At 34.7% G+C, this 15,200-nt stretch overlaps 1 protein-coding gene across 7 annotated transcripts in view; it reads left to right on the top strand.

The window, feature by feature from the left end:
* The window catches only part of Lama2 (laminin subunit alpha 2), a 582,198-nt gene that overhangs the window by 226,648 nt on the left and 340,350 nt on the right, over nucleotides 1-15,200 (top strand). For all 7 annotated transcript variants that reach the window (XM_047557822.1, XM_047557827.1, XM_047557826.1 and 4 more), the window contains exon 8: nucleotides 1,035-1,213. In XM_047557822.1, coding sequence (XP_047413778.1) covers nucleotides 1,035-1,213 — 179 coding nt within the window. The remainder of the gene's footprint in view (nucleotides 1-1,034; nucleotides 1,214-15,200) is intronic.

Below are 15,200 nucleotides of genomic sequence, written 5' to 3'. Positions count from 1 at the left end.
TTATCTTTCTCCAGTTACCATCCTGATAGAAATTCCACATGATTTTTGAAGACTTAGTCCTTTCTGGGGAAAGTGATTTTTCACTCCTTTGATTTCCTATAATGTAACATGAGAAATACTAGGAGGACGAAGAGCAGGACAAATCAATTGAGAACTTATTTATAAGGCATTATGCTAATGATTTTACATGCATTATCTCACTCAATGCTTTTAAATATCCGTATCTGGTAATTACTATCGACCACCCCATTTTTATATGGAAACTGAGTCTTAGTGAAATTAAGAAGTTCCCCACGTCACATGACTAATAATTAGAGGAGAGGACACACAGATCTAGCACTGCTTGGTTCTCTCATTTTGTCCTGATTACTTGGCACCTACCTTGTATCTTATATCATTTGCCTGGTAGAATGTGAAGGGCTTATGGCCCTGGTGAGCAGTGTAGATTCTGGAACCTAACTTCAGAATTTGATTTCCAATACCACTTAAGTTAACTCTTATAGGTTACTATACTTATCTGTGACTTGGGTTCCTAATATATGAAAAGATTTATTTTGATTAAAATCCACTGTAATAAACATAAAACAATTAGAAAAGAATCTAGCATATTTAAAAGTAAGTTTTAGTTGTTACTAGTAGTAAAGGAAAGGAATGTTCTTTTTTACTCATAGGGTCTAACACTGAGATTCATATATGGTAATTATTCATTACAGATGACCTGGTTGTTAATCATTCAATGCTATCATTCAATAATTTATAATTTGTTATAATAGGAAATTGTAGGCTGAATTATATGAACCTGTTTCACTTTTGTAAATCAAGAGTCAGTAAAATATTAGAAGTTTCATATGATTCAGCTTATATTTTGATCATTTCATATTTCATTAAAACATGAACTTATTAATATATCCACTAAATCCAAACACTTTCTAAATATGTTTGTGTATGTATGATAAATGTACAACATAAAATACTTTTTAAATATGTCTGAAACCTGAAATTAATGTTTTCTAATTTATTGTTTTCTAATGTAGCATGCAATTGTCACGGAAAAGCTGAAGAGTGCTATTATGACGAAAATGTTGCCAGAAGAAATCTGAGTTTAAATATACATGGAAAATACATCGGAGGGGGTGTGTGCATTAATTGCACACAAAACACTGCTGGTATAAACTGTGAGACGTGTATTGATGGCTTCTTCAGACCCAAAGGGGTAAAGTATGCTTTTATGTCATAGAGTTTATATTTGCTTTTTCATATTAAGACATGTTATGCAGAAAAATAATTTTGATAGAATCTCAAAAAGATTGGACTTCAAATTTTAAAAGGTGAATCAAAACTTTTCATCATTGAAACTGATATAAATCTTTAATCACTCTAGAAAATTCCACTGTGCCTCATTCCAGTCAATACTTACCCACAGAAAACTCTATTCAAATTTTCATTTTTTAAGTAGTTTTCTTTTTTAATTAGTGTCTTGTGGATGTACATAATGGTGAGATTCGCTATGGTATATTCATGTACGTAAATGGAAAGTTAGTCAGTCATGCCACTGACTTCCCCTATCCCATCCCTTCTCCCTTCCTTTCATTCCCCTTTGTCTACTCCTCTGATCTTGTTTCTATTCCTTTTTAACTCCCCCTTATTTTGGATTAGCTTCTGTATATCAGAGTAAACTTTCAACCTTTGATTTTTGGGGGGCTGGCTTATTTCACTTCGGATGATAGTCTCCAATTTCATCCATTTACCAACAAATGCCATAAAAACATTATTCTATATATCTGGGTAATACTCCATTGTGTGTGCACATTTTAATATATATATCACATTTTATTTTTCCGTTCATCTGTTTGGGGAACTAAGTTGATTCCATAGCTTAGCTATTGTGAATTGTGCTGCTATAAACATTGATGTGGCTTCATCATTGTAGTATGCAGATTTGAAATTCTTTGGATATGTACTGAGGAAGATAACTGGGTCATATGATGGTTCCATTCCAAGTTTTCTGAGGAATCTCCTTATTGCTTTTCATAGAGGTTGCACCAATCTGCAGTATCATTTTCCCCACATCCTCACCAACATTTTTTGTTATTTGTATTCTTGAAAATTGACATTCTGACTGGAGCGACATGAAATTTCAGTGTAGTTTTAATATGCATTTCTCTAACTGCTAGAGCTGTTGAGCATTTTGTCATACAGTTGTTGACCCTTTGTATTTCTTCTTTTGAGATCTGTCTATTTAGTTCCTTTGCCCATTTGTTGATTGGGTTATTTTTTTTTCCTGCTAAGTTTTTTGAGCTTTTTGTATATCCTGGCTATTAATGGTCTATCTGAGGAGCAGGTGCTAAAGATTTTCTCCCATTCTGTAGGCTCTCTCTTCATGCTCTTGATTTTTTCCTTCGCTCTGAGGGAACTTTTTGATGCCATCCCATTTATTGATTTTCGATTTTACTTCTTGTGCTTTAGGAAGCTTGTTAAAAAAAGTCAGTTCCTGAGCTGACATGTTGGAGAGTTGGGCCTACATTTTCTTCTGGCATGTGCAGGGTTTCTGGTCTAATTCCCAGGCCTTTGATTCACTTTGAATTGAGTTTTGTGCAGGGTTAGTGATATGGGTTAGATATCATTCTACTTCATTTCTATTCATTCTATTCATTCTACTTTATTCTATTTCATTCTTATGACTCTCCAGTTTTCCCAGCACCATTTATTAAAAAGGTTAGGTTTTCTCCAATATATATTTTTGGTATGATGTTTCTTTGTTCTCATTTACCTCTAAGAATTTTTTAATTTCCTTCCTAATATCTTCTGTTATCCATTCATCATATAATAGCATATTGTTTAATCTCCAGGTGTTGGAGTAGTTTCTGTTTTTTACTCTGTCATTTATTTCTAACTTCAATCCATTATGATCTGATAGAATGCAAGGTAGTGTCTCTATCTTCTTGTGTTTGCTAACATTAGCTTTGTGGCTTAAGATATGGTCTATTTTAGAAAAGGATCCATGTGCTGCTGAGAAGAAAGTGTATTTGCTCTTGGTTGGATGGTATATTCTATAAATGTCTGTTAAGTCTAAATTATTGATTGTGTTATTGAGATCTATGGTTTCTTTGTTCAATTTTTGTTTGGAAGATCTGTCCAGTGGTGAGAGAGGTGTATTAAAATCACCTAGTATTATTTTGTTATGGTCTATTTGGTTTCTGAAATTGAGAAGGATTTGTTTGACATACATGGATGAGCCATTGTTTGGGGCATAGATGTTTATGATTGTTATGACTTGCTGATTTATGCTTCCCTTAAGCAGCATGTAATGTCCTTCTTTAACCCTTCTGACTAACTTTGGCTTGAAGTCCACATTATCTGAAATGAGGATGGATACTCCAGCTTTTTTGCTGAGTCCATGTGCATGGTATGTTTTTTCCCATCCTTTCACCTTTAGTCTATGGGTATCTTTTTCTATGAGGTGAGTCTCTTGCAGGCAACATACTGTTGAATCTTTCTTTTTAATCCAATCTGCCAGTCTATGTCTTTTGATTGATGAATTCAAGCCATTAACATTCAGGGTTATTACTGAGATATGATTTGTATTCCCGGTCATTTGGTTCATTTTTTAAATTTTATTTATTTATTTATTTATTTGACACGACTTGGTTCCTCCTTTATTTGACAATTCCTTTATGATAATTCCTCCTTTTGCTGATTTGCTTCTTTGTTTTTCATCTCTTCCTCATGGAATATTTTGCTGAGAATGTTCTGTAATGCTGGCTTTGTTTTTGTAAATTCTTTTAGCTTTTGTTTATCATGGAAGGATTTTATTTCATCGTCAAATTTGAGGGTAAGTTTTGCTGGGTATAAGATTCTTGGTTGGCATCCATTTTCTTTCAGGGCTTGAAAAATGTTTTTGAGTATGAGAGAACTGTATTTATGTGGGTTTTTCTCTGTGTGTTCTATTCTATTCCATTGGTCTTCATGCCTGTTTTTTGGTGCCAGTACCATGCTGTTTTTGTTTTAGCTCTGTAGTATAATTTGAGGTCTGGTATAAAATATTGGCAAACTGCATACAAAAACACATCAAAAAGATCGTGTACTATGATCAAGTGAAATTCATCCCAGGGACTCAAGTTTGGTTCAACATAAGGAAATCAATAAATGTAATGTACCACATAAATAGACTTAAAGACAAGAATCACATGATTATTTCAATAGATTCAAAGAAAGCATTTGACAAAGTACAACACCCATTCATGTTTAAACCACTAAAAACTAGGGATAGAAGGAACATACCTCACACTGTAAAGGAAATATATGACAAACCTAAGACTAATATTATTCTGAATGGAGAAAAACTAAAAGCATTTCCTGGGGGAAAAAAAAAAAAGGAAAAAGTCATGAATGCTCACTTTTACCACTTCTCTTCACATAGTCCTTGAAACTTTAGCCAGAACATAAGGCAAAAGAATGAAATTAAAGGATATGAATAGGAAAAGAAAAGTTCAAATTATCTGTTTTGCAAATACTTCATCCTATATTTAAAAGACCAAAAAAACTCCACCAGAAGACTTCTAGAGAGCTGGAGTTGTGGCTCAATGGTGCAGCACTTGCCTAGCACATGTGAGGCACTGGGTTCCATCCTCCACACCACATAAAAATAAACAAACAAAATTAAAAAATTAAAAAGAAATTTAAAAAACAACTTCTAGAGCTCATAAATGAATTTAGCAAGGTAACAGGATACTACAAAAGCAACACTCAAAAATCAATCATATTCCTATACTCTAACGATGAATCTGCTGAAAAAGAAATTAGGAAAATTATATAACTTTATTACAGAGTTTTTGTTTTGTAATAAAGAGTTATTGGATTTTATCAAATGCTTTTCTGTATCTATTGAAATAAATCTAATTTTTTTCTTCTTCTATGTGAATGTGGTCAATTTGCATTGATTTCTAAAATATTGAGCCAACTTTGTATTTGTAGGTTGAATCCCACCTGGTTATGAAATATAGTTTTTATATATGAGATGATTTTACTTAATTAGGAATTTTTGTATTTTTGTACAAGGCATATTGGCCTATAATTTTATGTTTTTTTAAAGCCTTTATCAGCTTTTTGAATTCTCACAAAATGTATTGGGAAATGCTTCCTCTTTCTATGATTTTGAAAATGACTTGTATAAGATTGAAATTAATTGTTTTAAAATGTTCCATATATTTTTAGAACAGAATTCCCTAGCAAAACTAAGCTGCTTGTTTTCTTTGTAGAAAAAAGTTTTGTGATGAAATTAATTTTTATTGGTGTAAAGCTACATAGATTTTGTATTTTTTCCATGGGTCAGTTTTTGATACATTGAATTTTTCCAAGTATTTATTAATTTTATATAAATAGTCAACTTTTGCCATAAAGTATTTTTTATTTCATATTCCCTTGTCCTTCTTAAATTCTAGAGTATGTATAGTGATACCACATTCTTAATTTCTAAAATTTTGAATTTTTAATTTTTCTCCTTTTGTACTGATGACTTATAGTAGGGGTTTATCAGTTTTCTTAATGTTTTCAAAAAAACATTTTACCTTTCTCTATATTTATTGATTTTTATTTTTACATTAATCATATTATACCTCTAACCTGTTTTAGATTTAAATATTTTATTATTTTACTACCTATCAATGAGAAAACTTAGATTATTTTTGAGCCTTTTTTTCATTATAATATACATATTTAGATATTAATTTCTTTCTATTAAGTACTTTAAGCTTCTTCCCATAATTTCAAAAATGCTTTATATTCATTATTATTTATTTAAAATAATTTCTAATTCTTTTTATGATTTCTTTTTAATTTAATTTCCAAACTAGTTGTTTGATTTCCAAATATTTAATCTTTCTGAGGTATCATATATTTATTGAGCTCTATACTGAATATCTTATTGTCTGAGAATGTAGTCACTAAGATGTCAAACTTTAGAAGTTTATTGACTCTTATTTGTAGTTCAATACATGGTTTCTTGTATTGCACCTGAGAAGGTTTGTTCTGACATTTTTTGACTGCCGCACATATAGATTTATCCAATTTATGCTTATGGAGTCCTGCCTTTCATCTTGTTACTATTTCTACATGTACTTTGAAGTACTGTTATTAGGTATATTCACATTCAAATTTTTTATATCTTTATATTTTATATCTTATAAGTAGACATTTTAATAATTACGAAAATTTCCAATTATTCAGGTAAAACTTTTGGTCATAAAATCAACTTTGTCTCCAATTACTGAAGCTACAACAGCTTTCTTATGCTTACTCTCTATTTATATGTTTTTGACTTTTTTACTTTCAACCTATTGGTATCTTTATTTAAAAGTAGATTGCTGTATAACTAAAAAGAACCAATAAAAAATGTGTTTCTGCTTACAAAAACAAAAGTAGCTTGCTTATAAATAATTATATAGGTGTGTATTTTTATCATGACAATTGCACTTTTTAAATTGTTTAGTCCATGTGTATAACATAATTAATATTATGGTTGGGTTTTGCTATGTGGTTTTTGTCTCACAAACTTCTTAACCCACCTTTTTCCTGTCTTCTTTTGTGTTAAACAACTATTTTTCGGTATTCTACTTTATTTCTTCTATCATCTTTTTTTTTCATGCTATAGTATTGCAATACATATACTCTTAAATTATCACTATCTGTTCAGAGTAACTAATATGATACTTCACATACAATTAGGAAACCTCTGCAATAGTATAGTACAATCTGTACCTCTCTTTGGGGCTCTTGTTTTCCTATATTGCTTGTAAACCCCAGTACGATGTTATAATTTTGGTTTCAGTTCACTTTTTAGAAAAGAAATGAAGAAAAAATAATTTTACAAATACACACACACACACACACTCACATGTACATATACATGTGCTATTTATAGTAACCTTCGATTCTACTCTGTCAATTTGCCCTTTGCCCCAGTAACTTCCTCTCTAGAACTACTTTTTTTTTTATTTATTTATTTTTTATTTTTTTACATTTACATAGGGTAATGATGTTTATTTTATTTTTCCCCTCCCACCCCTCTTTTCCCTCTACACAGTCCTTCTTTCCTTCATTCTTGCCGCTCTCCTTAGCCTAACTATCTAAACCTAACCCTAAACCTAATGCTAGCCCCTCCCACCCCCCATTATATGTCCTCATCCGCTTATCAGCGAGATCATTCGTCCTTTAGTTTTTTGAGATTGGCTTATCTCACTTAGCATGATATTCTCCAATTTCGACCATTTGCCTACAAATGCCATAATTTTATCATTCTTCATTGCGGAGTAATATTCCATTGTATAAATATGCCACAGTTTCTTTATCCATTCATCAACTGAAGGGCATCTAGGTTGGTTCCACACTCTGGCTATGGTGAATTGAGCAGCAATGAACATTGATGTGGCTGTATCTCTGTAGTATGCTGATTTTAAGTCCTTTGGGTATAGACCAAGGAGTGGGATAGCTGGGTCAAATGGTGTTTCCATTCCAGGCTTTCTGAGGAATCTCCATACTGCTTTCCAGAGTGGCTGCACTAATTTGCAACCCCACCAGCAATGTATGAGTGTTCCTTTTTCACCACATCCTCGCCAACACCTATTGTTGCTTGTATTCTTGATAATCGCCATTCTAATTGGGGTGAGATGAAATCTTAGGGTAGTTTTGATTTGCATTTCCCTTATTACTAGGGATGTTGAACATTTTTTCATATATCTGTTGATTACTTGTACATCTTCTTCTGTGAAGTGTCTGTTCATTTCCTTAGCCCATTTGTTGATTGGATTATTTGTATTCTTCGTGTAGAGTTTTTTGAGTTCTTTATAGATTCTGGAAATTAGCGCTCTATCTGAGGTATGGTTGGCAAAGATATTCTCCCACTCTGTAGGCTCTCTCTTCACGTTTCTGATAGTTTCCTTTGCTGAGAGAAAGCTTTTTAGTTTGAATCTATCCCAGTTGTTGATTGTTGCTTTTATTTCTTGTGCTATGGGAGTCCTGTTAAGGAAATCTGATCCTAAGCCAACAAGTTGAAGATTTGGACCTACTTTTTCTTCTATAAGATGCAGGGTCTCTGGTCTGATTCCAAGGTCCTTGATCCATTTTGAGTTGAGTTTCGTGCAGGGTGAGAGATAGGGGTTTAATTTCATTCTGTTGCATATGGTTTTCCAGTTTTCCCAGCACCATTTGTTGAAGAGGCTATCTTTTCTCCATTGCATATTTTTGGACCCTTTGTCTAGTATGAGAAAATTGTATTTATTTGGGTTCGTGTCCATGTCCTCTATTCTGTACCATTGATCTACCTGTCTATTTTGGTACCAATACCATGCCGTTTTTGTTACTATTGCTTTGTAGTAGAGTTGAAGATCTGGTATTGCAATACCCCCTGCTTCGCTCTTGCTACTGAGGATTGCTTTAGCTATTCTAGGTTTTTTATTCTTCCAGATGAATTTCATAATTGCTTGCTCTATTTCTGCAAGGTACATCATTGGGATTTTAATTGGAATTGCATTGAATCTGTTTAGCACTTTAGGTAGTATAGCCATTTTGACGATATTAATTCTGCCTATCCAGGAACATGGGAGATCTTTCCATCTTCTAAGGTTTTCTTGAATTTCTTTCTTTAGTGTTCTGTAGTTCTCATTGTAGAGGTCTTTCACCTCTTTTGTGAGATTGATTCCCAAGTATTTTATTTTTTTCGATGCTATTGTGAATGGGGTAGTTTTCCTAATTTCTCTTTCTGAAGATTCATCACTTATGTATAAAAATGCATTGGATTTATGAGCATTGATCTTGTAACCTGCTACTTTACTGAATTCACTTATGAGTTCTAAAAGTTTTCTGGTGGAATTTCCAGGTTCCTCTAAATATATAATCATGTCATCAGCGAACAGGGATAGTTTGAGTTCTTCTTTTCCTATTCGTATCCCTTTAATTTCTTTGGTTTGTCTGATTGCTCTGGCTAGAGTCTCAAGGACGATGTTGAATAGAAGCGGTGAAAGAGGGCATCCCTGCCTTGTTCCAGTTTTTAGGGGAAACGCTTTCAGTTTTTCACCATTTAGAATGATATTAGCCATGGGCTTAGCATAGATTGCCTTTATAATGTTTAGGAATGTTCCCACTACCCCAATTTTTTCTAGTGTTTTGAGCATGAAGCGATGCTGTATTTTATCAAATGCTTTTTCTGCATCTATTGAAATAATCATGTGATTCTTAACTTTAAGTCTGTTGATATGGTGAATGACATTTATTGATTTCCGAATGTTGAACCAACCTTGCATCCCTGGGATAAAACCCACTTGATCGTGGTGCACTATCTTTTTAATATATATTTGTATGCGATTTGCTAAAATTTTGTTGAGAATTTTTGCATCAATATTCATTAAGGATATTGGTCTGAAATTTTCTTTCCTCGATGTGTCTCTGTCTGGTTTAGGTATCAGGGTGATATTGGCTTCATAGAACGAGTTTGGTAGGGTTCCCTCCTCTTCTATTTCATGGAATAGTTTGAGAAGTATTGGAATGAGCTCTTCTTTAAAGGTTTTGTAGAACTCGGCTGAGAACCCATCTGGTCCTGGACTTTTCTTTGTTGGTAGGCTTTTGATGACCTCTTCTATTTCATTGCTTGAAATTGGTTTATTTAAGTTGTGTATGTCCTCCTCGTTCAGTTTAGGTAGTTCATATGTCTCTAGAAATTTGTTGATGTCTTCGAGGTTTTCTGTTTTGTTGGAGTATAGATTTTCAAAATAGCTTCTAATTATGTTTTGTATTTCACTCGTGTCTGTTGTGATGTTTCCTTGTTCATTCCGAATTTTAGTAATTTGAGTTTTCTCCCTCTTTCTCTTTGTTATTGTGGCTAAGGGTTTATCAATTTTATTTATTTTTTCAAAGAACCAACTATTTATTTTGTTAATTTTTCCAATTGTTTCTTTTGTTTCGATTTCGTTGATTTCGGCTCTGATTTTAACTATTTCCTGTCTTCTACTACTTTTGGTATTGGTCTGCTCTTCTTTTTCTAATGCTTTGAGCTGTAGTGTTAAGTCGTTTATTTGTTGATTTCTACTTCTTTTTTTGAATGCGCCCCATGAAATAAATCTTCCTCTAAGTACTGCTTTCATAGTGTCCCAGAGATTTTGATATGATGTGTCTTTGTTCTCGTTTACTTCTAAGAATTTTTTTATTTCCCTCCTGATGTCTTCTGTTATCCATTCATCATATAATAGTGTATTATTTAGTCTCCAGGTATTGGAGAAGTTTCTGTTTTTTATTCTGTCATTTATTTCTAATTTCAATCCATTATGATCTGATAGAGTACAAGGTAGTATCTCTATCTTCTTGTATTTGCTAACAGTAGCTTTGTGGCATAAAATATGGTCTATTTTAGAGAAGGATCCATGTGCTGCTGAGAAGAAAGTGTATTCGTTCTTTGTTGGATGGTATATTCTATATATGTCCGTTAAGTCTAAATTGCTGATTGTGTTGTTGAGATCTATAGTTTCTTTATTCAATTTTTGTTTGGACGATCTATCCAGTGGTGAGAGAGGTGTGTTAAAATCGCCTAGTATTATTGTGTTTGGTCTATATGAATTCTGGAATTGAGAAGGATTTGTTTGACGTACGTGGATGAGCCAATGTTCGGGGCATGGATATTTATGATTGTTATGTCTTGCTGATTTATGCTTCCCTTAAGCAGCATGTAATGTCCTTCTTTATCCCTTCTGACTAGTTTTGGTTTGAAGTCCACATTATCTGAGATGAGGATGGATACTCCAGCTTTTTTGCTGTGTCCGTGTGCATGGTATGTTTTTCCCCATCCTTTCACCTTTAGTCTATGGGTGTCTCTTTCTATGAGATGAGTCTCTTGCAGGCAGCATATTGTTGGATTTTTCTTTTTAATCCAATCTGCCAGTCTGTGTCTTTTGATTGATGAATTCAGGCCATTGAATTCAGGGTTATTATTGTGATATGATTTGTATTCCCAGTCAATTGACTCATATTTGTTTTTGACATGATTTGGTTTCTCCTTTATTTAGCTATTCCTTTAGGCTAGCGCCCCTGTTGCTGATTTGCATCGTTGTTTTTCATCTCTTCCTCATGGAATATTTTGCTGAGAATGTTCTGTAATGCTGGCTTTCTTTTTGTAAATTCCTTTAGCTTTTGTTTATCATGGAAGGATCTTATTTCATCGTCAAATTTGAAGGTAAGTTTTGCTGGGTATAAGATTCTTGGTTGGCATCCGTTTTCTTTCAGGGCTTGGTATATGTTGTTCCAGGCCCTTCTAGCTTTTAGGGTCTGGATTGAAAAATCTGCTGATATTCTTATTGGTTTCCCTCTGAATGTAATTTGATTCTTTTCTCTCACGGCCTTTAAAATTCTGTCTTTATTTTGTATGTTAGGTATTTTCATAATAATGTGCCTTGGTGTGGGTCTGTTGTAATTTTGTATGTTTGGAGTTCTATAAGCCTCTTGTACTTGGTTTTCCATTTCATTCTTCAGATTTGGGAAATTTTCTGTTATTATTTCATTGAATAGATTGTTCATTCCTTTGGTTTTCTCTAAGTCTTCCTCAATCCCAATAATTCTTAAATTTGGCCTTTTCATGATATCCCATAATTCTTGTAGATTCTGTTCATGATTTCTTACCATCTTTTCTGTTTGACCAACTTTGCTTTCAAGATTAAATAATTTGTCTTCAATGTCTGAGGTTCTGTCTTCCAGGTGTTCTATCCTATTGGTTATGCTTTCTATGGAGTTTTTAACTTGGTTTATTGTTTCCTTCATTTCAAGGATTTCAGTTTGGTTTTTTTTCAGTATCTCTAACTCTTTATTGAAATGATCTCTTGCTTCCCGTATTTGGTCTTTTAACTGTTGATTGGTGCGATCATTTAATGCCTGCATTTTGCTCTTTCATCTCCTCCTTCAATGCCTGCATTTGCTCTTTCATCTCCTCATTAGCTTCCCTGATCGTTTTAATTACGTACATTCTGAACTCCCTTTCTGACATTTCTTCTGCTGTGCTGTCATTGGGTTTTATTGATGTAGTATCTAGGTTTGTTTGGGACATTTTCTTCCCTTGTTTTCTCATATTGGTCAGTTGTCAGTGGAACCCTGAGATATTGCAGTTTTCCGCTACTGGTTTATAGTGTCCCGGTAGATTTCCAGTGTATCACCTCCCAGCCTTCAGTAGCCTGATGTCTTGGAGGAATCTGATAAAGCAGCTCATCCGAAGAAAACTGCCCCTAGCCCCCTACTGGTTCCACGGTTTGGAACTGGCTCTGTGCGGAAATGCTCTCACTGTGGGCCTGCGCCGTGCAGCTGGCCGTGTGGGAGGAGCCCACTGCCGGAGTGTGGAAGGCTACCTTGGGAAGACTCTAGCTGCCCTGCCCGGCTCCAATAAGCCCCCTTTATCTGGGCCTGCCACCCGGGCCGAGCTTTACCCAGTGGGCAGACTCACCTGTGGCTCTATTTCAGTTCGAGTCTCTCAATGCCTCCCCTTCTTAACTCCAGGGTTCTGGAGCGACTGGGGGTGCAGTCTCCCTCTAGGCCGCCATCTTGGATCGCCCCGTGAAGAGAGCCTGCAGCCGGAGTGGGCAGAGCCGCCTGAAGAGGTCTCTGGCTGCCCTGCCCTAATCCCAGAGGCTGCTTGCTGATCGCGGCTCTCTGCTGGTTCGTTGCCGGAGTACACTGCGCTGCAGGGGCTCCGGGACTCGGAGCTTGTTCTGGTCAGAAAGGCTCTCACTAGCGGGCCAGTTCCGTTCCAAGAACCTGGAGAAGCTGGCTGTGTGGGCGGGGCCCACCGCCGGAGTGCGCAGGGCTGCCTGTGAATGACTCTAGCTGCCCTGCCCAGCTCTGATAAGCCACCTCTATCTGGGCCTGCCACCCGGGCCGAGCTTTGCCCAGTGGACAGACTCACCCGTGGCTCTATTTCAGTCCGAGTCTCTCAATGCCTCCCCTTCTTAACTCCAGGGTTCTGGAGCGACTGGGGGTGCAGTCTCCCTCTAGGCCGCCATCTTGGATCGCCCCGTGAAGAGAGCCTACAGCCGGAGTGGGCAGAGCCGCCTGAAGAGGTCTCTGGCTGCCCTGCCCTCCTCTCTAGAACTACTAGTCATAAATTCTCTTTTTATTTTAAATCTGAAAATATCTTTACTTTCATCATCAGTATAGAAATGTTTTGTTTTTCAGAACTTTAATGGTAGTACCACTAATTTCTGGGTTTCACTGGGGTTTTTTTGATAATGCAGTCATCCTTTGTATCTTCGTTCTTCTACATATAATAATTCTTTAATGCACTAGCTGATTTCAAGATGTTCTTTTTTATATTTCTCTTTCAACAGTTTTGCCATGTATTTAAAAAACCTTGGCCTATAGACTAAATCTGGCCCATGGCCTATTTGTGTATGACCTGCAAGCAAATAATTGTTTTAAATTTATAAACGTTTGTTAGTAGAAAAGGAGGGGTCAGGAAAAAGATGAAGGCAAGGAAGAGGAGAAAGAAAGAACTTAAGTGGCTTATAAAACCTACATTTTGATGTCTGTCTCCTTGCAGCAAAAATTTTTCAACCTCACACTGTGATGTGCTCATGTTCAGATTTCTTTGTGCTTATGGCTTGGTTTATTGTGCTTATTGGAACTATAAAAATGAGATTTTTATTCCACATTTAGGATATTTTAGGTCATTAGTTCTTTAAAAAATAGACTTATTCTTTCTCTTTTACTTCTAGGACTCCATCTGCATACATTTGGGTTGCTTAATTGTATCCTATAGGTCACTGATGCCAATTTCTTAAAAAATTTATCTTTCCCTGTTCTTCAGATTTGATAGTTTGATATGTATGATGTTATGCCACTAGATTGTCCACTTTTCCTCCTGTCATTTCTAATTGTCATTAAGTATATCCAGTAAATTTTAAAATTGAGATATATACTTTTCAGCCATCTGGAATTTTTATTTTTCTTATAGTTTCTGTTTCTCTGCTAAAATATTCCGTGTATTCACTCATTGTAAACGTCATTTCTTTTATGTTGGATATATTTTCAGTACCTGTGTTGACTTCTTGCATGTTAATTTCAATACCTGGGTCATCTCAAGGTTCACTTTTACTAACTTTTTTTTCTTAAATAGTGATCATATTTTTGTTACTTTTCAGACTTAATAATTTATAGCACATTTTGGATCATACCATGTAAAGACCCTAGGCATTGTTATCTTCCTCTGAAGATTTTCAGTTGAATCCTAGTTGGTAGTCAATGCATCAAATGACACCTGGAAGTTGTGAGGCTTATTTTTACACTTTGGTGAGATTAATGGAATGCTCAAGGTGTTCATCTAACTGTGTTGATTTAAACTCCAGTTTCTGATTATTTTATGCTGTGCAGTACCTGAAAACTGGTCAGGTGATTCGGCTTTCCAGTCATTGCTTTCTACTAAATTTCTTGGCATTTCTTGCATCATCCTCAATGATGGATTAGTTTAAGCATTTGTGGGGTCTTGATATACAGATTTTAGTTCTGTCCCTCTGTTAACATGGGAGTTCAGCAGTTTTTTTTTTTTTTTCCTTTAAAACATCACACCTTCTAGTTTCTGCCTGTTTTTAATTATTCTCACAGATCGGCAAGATTCAAAACTGTCCTCTGATTGTGTGTTGTCCCATGTAAGACCCTGCCATAATTGGAACTAGAAGGTTGATCAAGCTTTTATTATAAATCAAGTGATGACTCTACCCCTAGAGTTTGGTACTTTGGTACCTATAAAAGTACTTACACTAAACTGAATTTTTGGAAGCATTTACTATTTGGGTAGAAACCTGTGAAGCTATGGAAAGAAAAGTTGGTGTATTGAAACTTACCAGTAATTTATCTCTGTGATCATCTTAAAATTGTCTTAAATTTGATTTTAGATTTATCTACTAAAATATATACATTTTATTTGTATTTCATATATTTTGCATATGAAATACAAATAAGAGTGTTAACTTAAAAGGCCAATTAGTAATCAGAATTATTACTTTAATAAAATTAAAAATCTGGGTAAAGTAGATATGTTTATAGATTCTCATAGGTTATATGATTTCCTGGACAATCTGATTCATGTATGTTTTCCAAATTTTCATAAGACATGATAATGAATTAGAAGGACTTAGTTTACTAAAGCTCATCATTGAGATCATAAATCATACTTATGAGTC

This window comes from Sciurus carolinensis, chromosome 7, assembly GCF_902686445.1.
Source record: "Sciurus carolinensis chromosome 7, mSciCar1.2, whole genome shotgun sequence".
Classification (NCBI taxonomy): Eukaryota; Metazoa; Chordata; class Mammalia; order Rodentia; family Sciuridae; genus Sciurus; species Sciurus carolinensis.
This window is presented reverse-complemented; position numbering and strand designations above follow the sequence as displayed.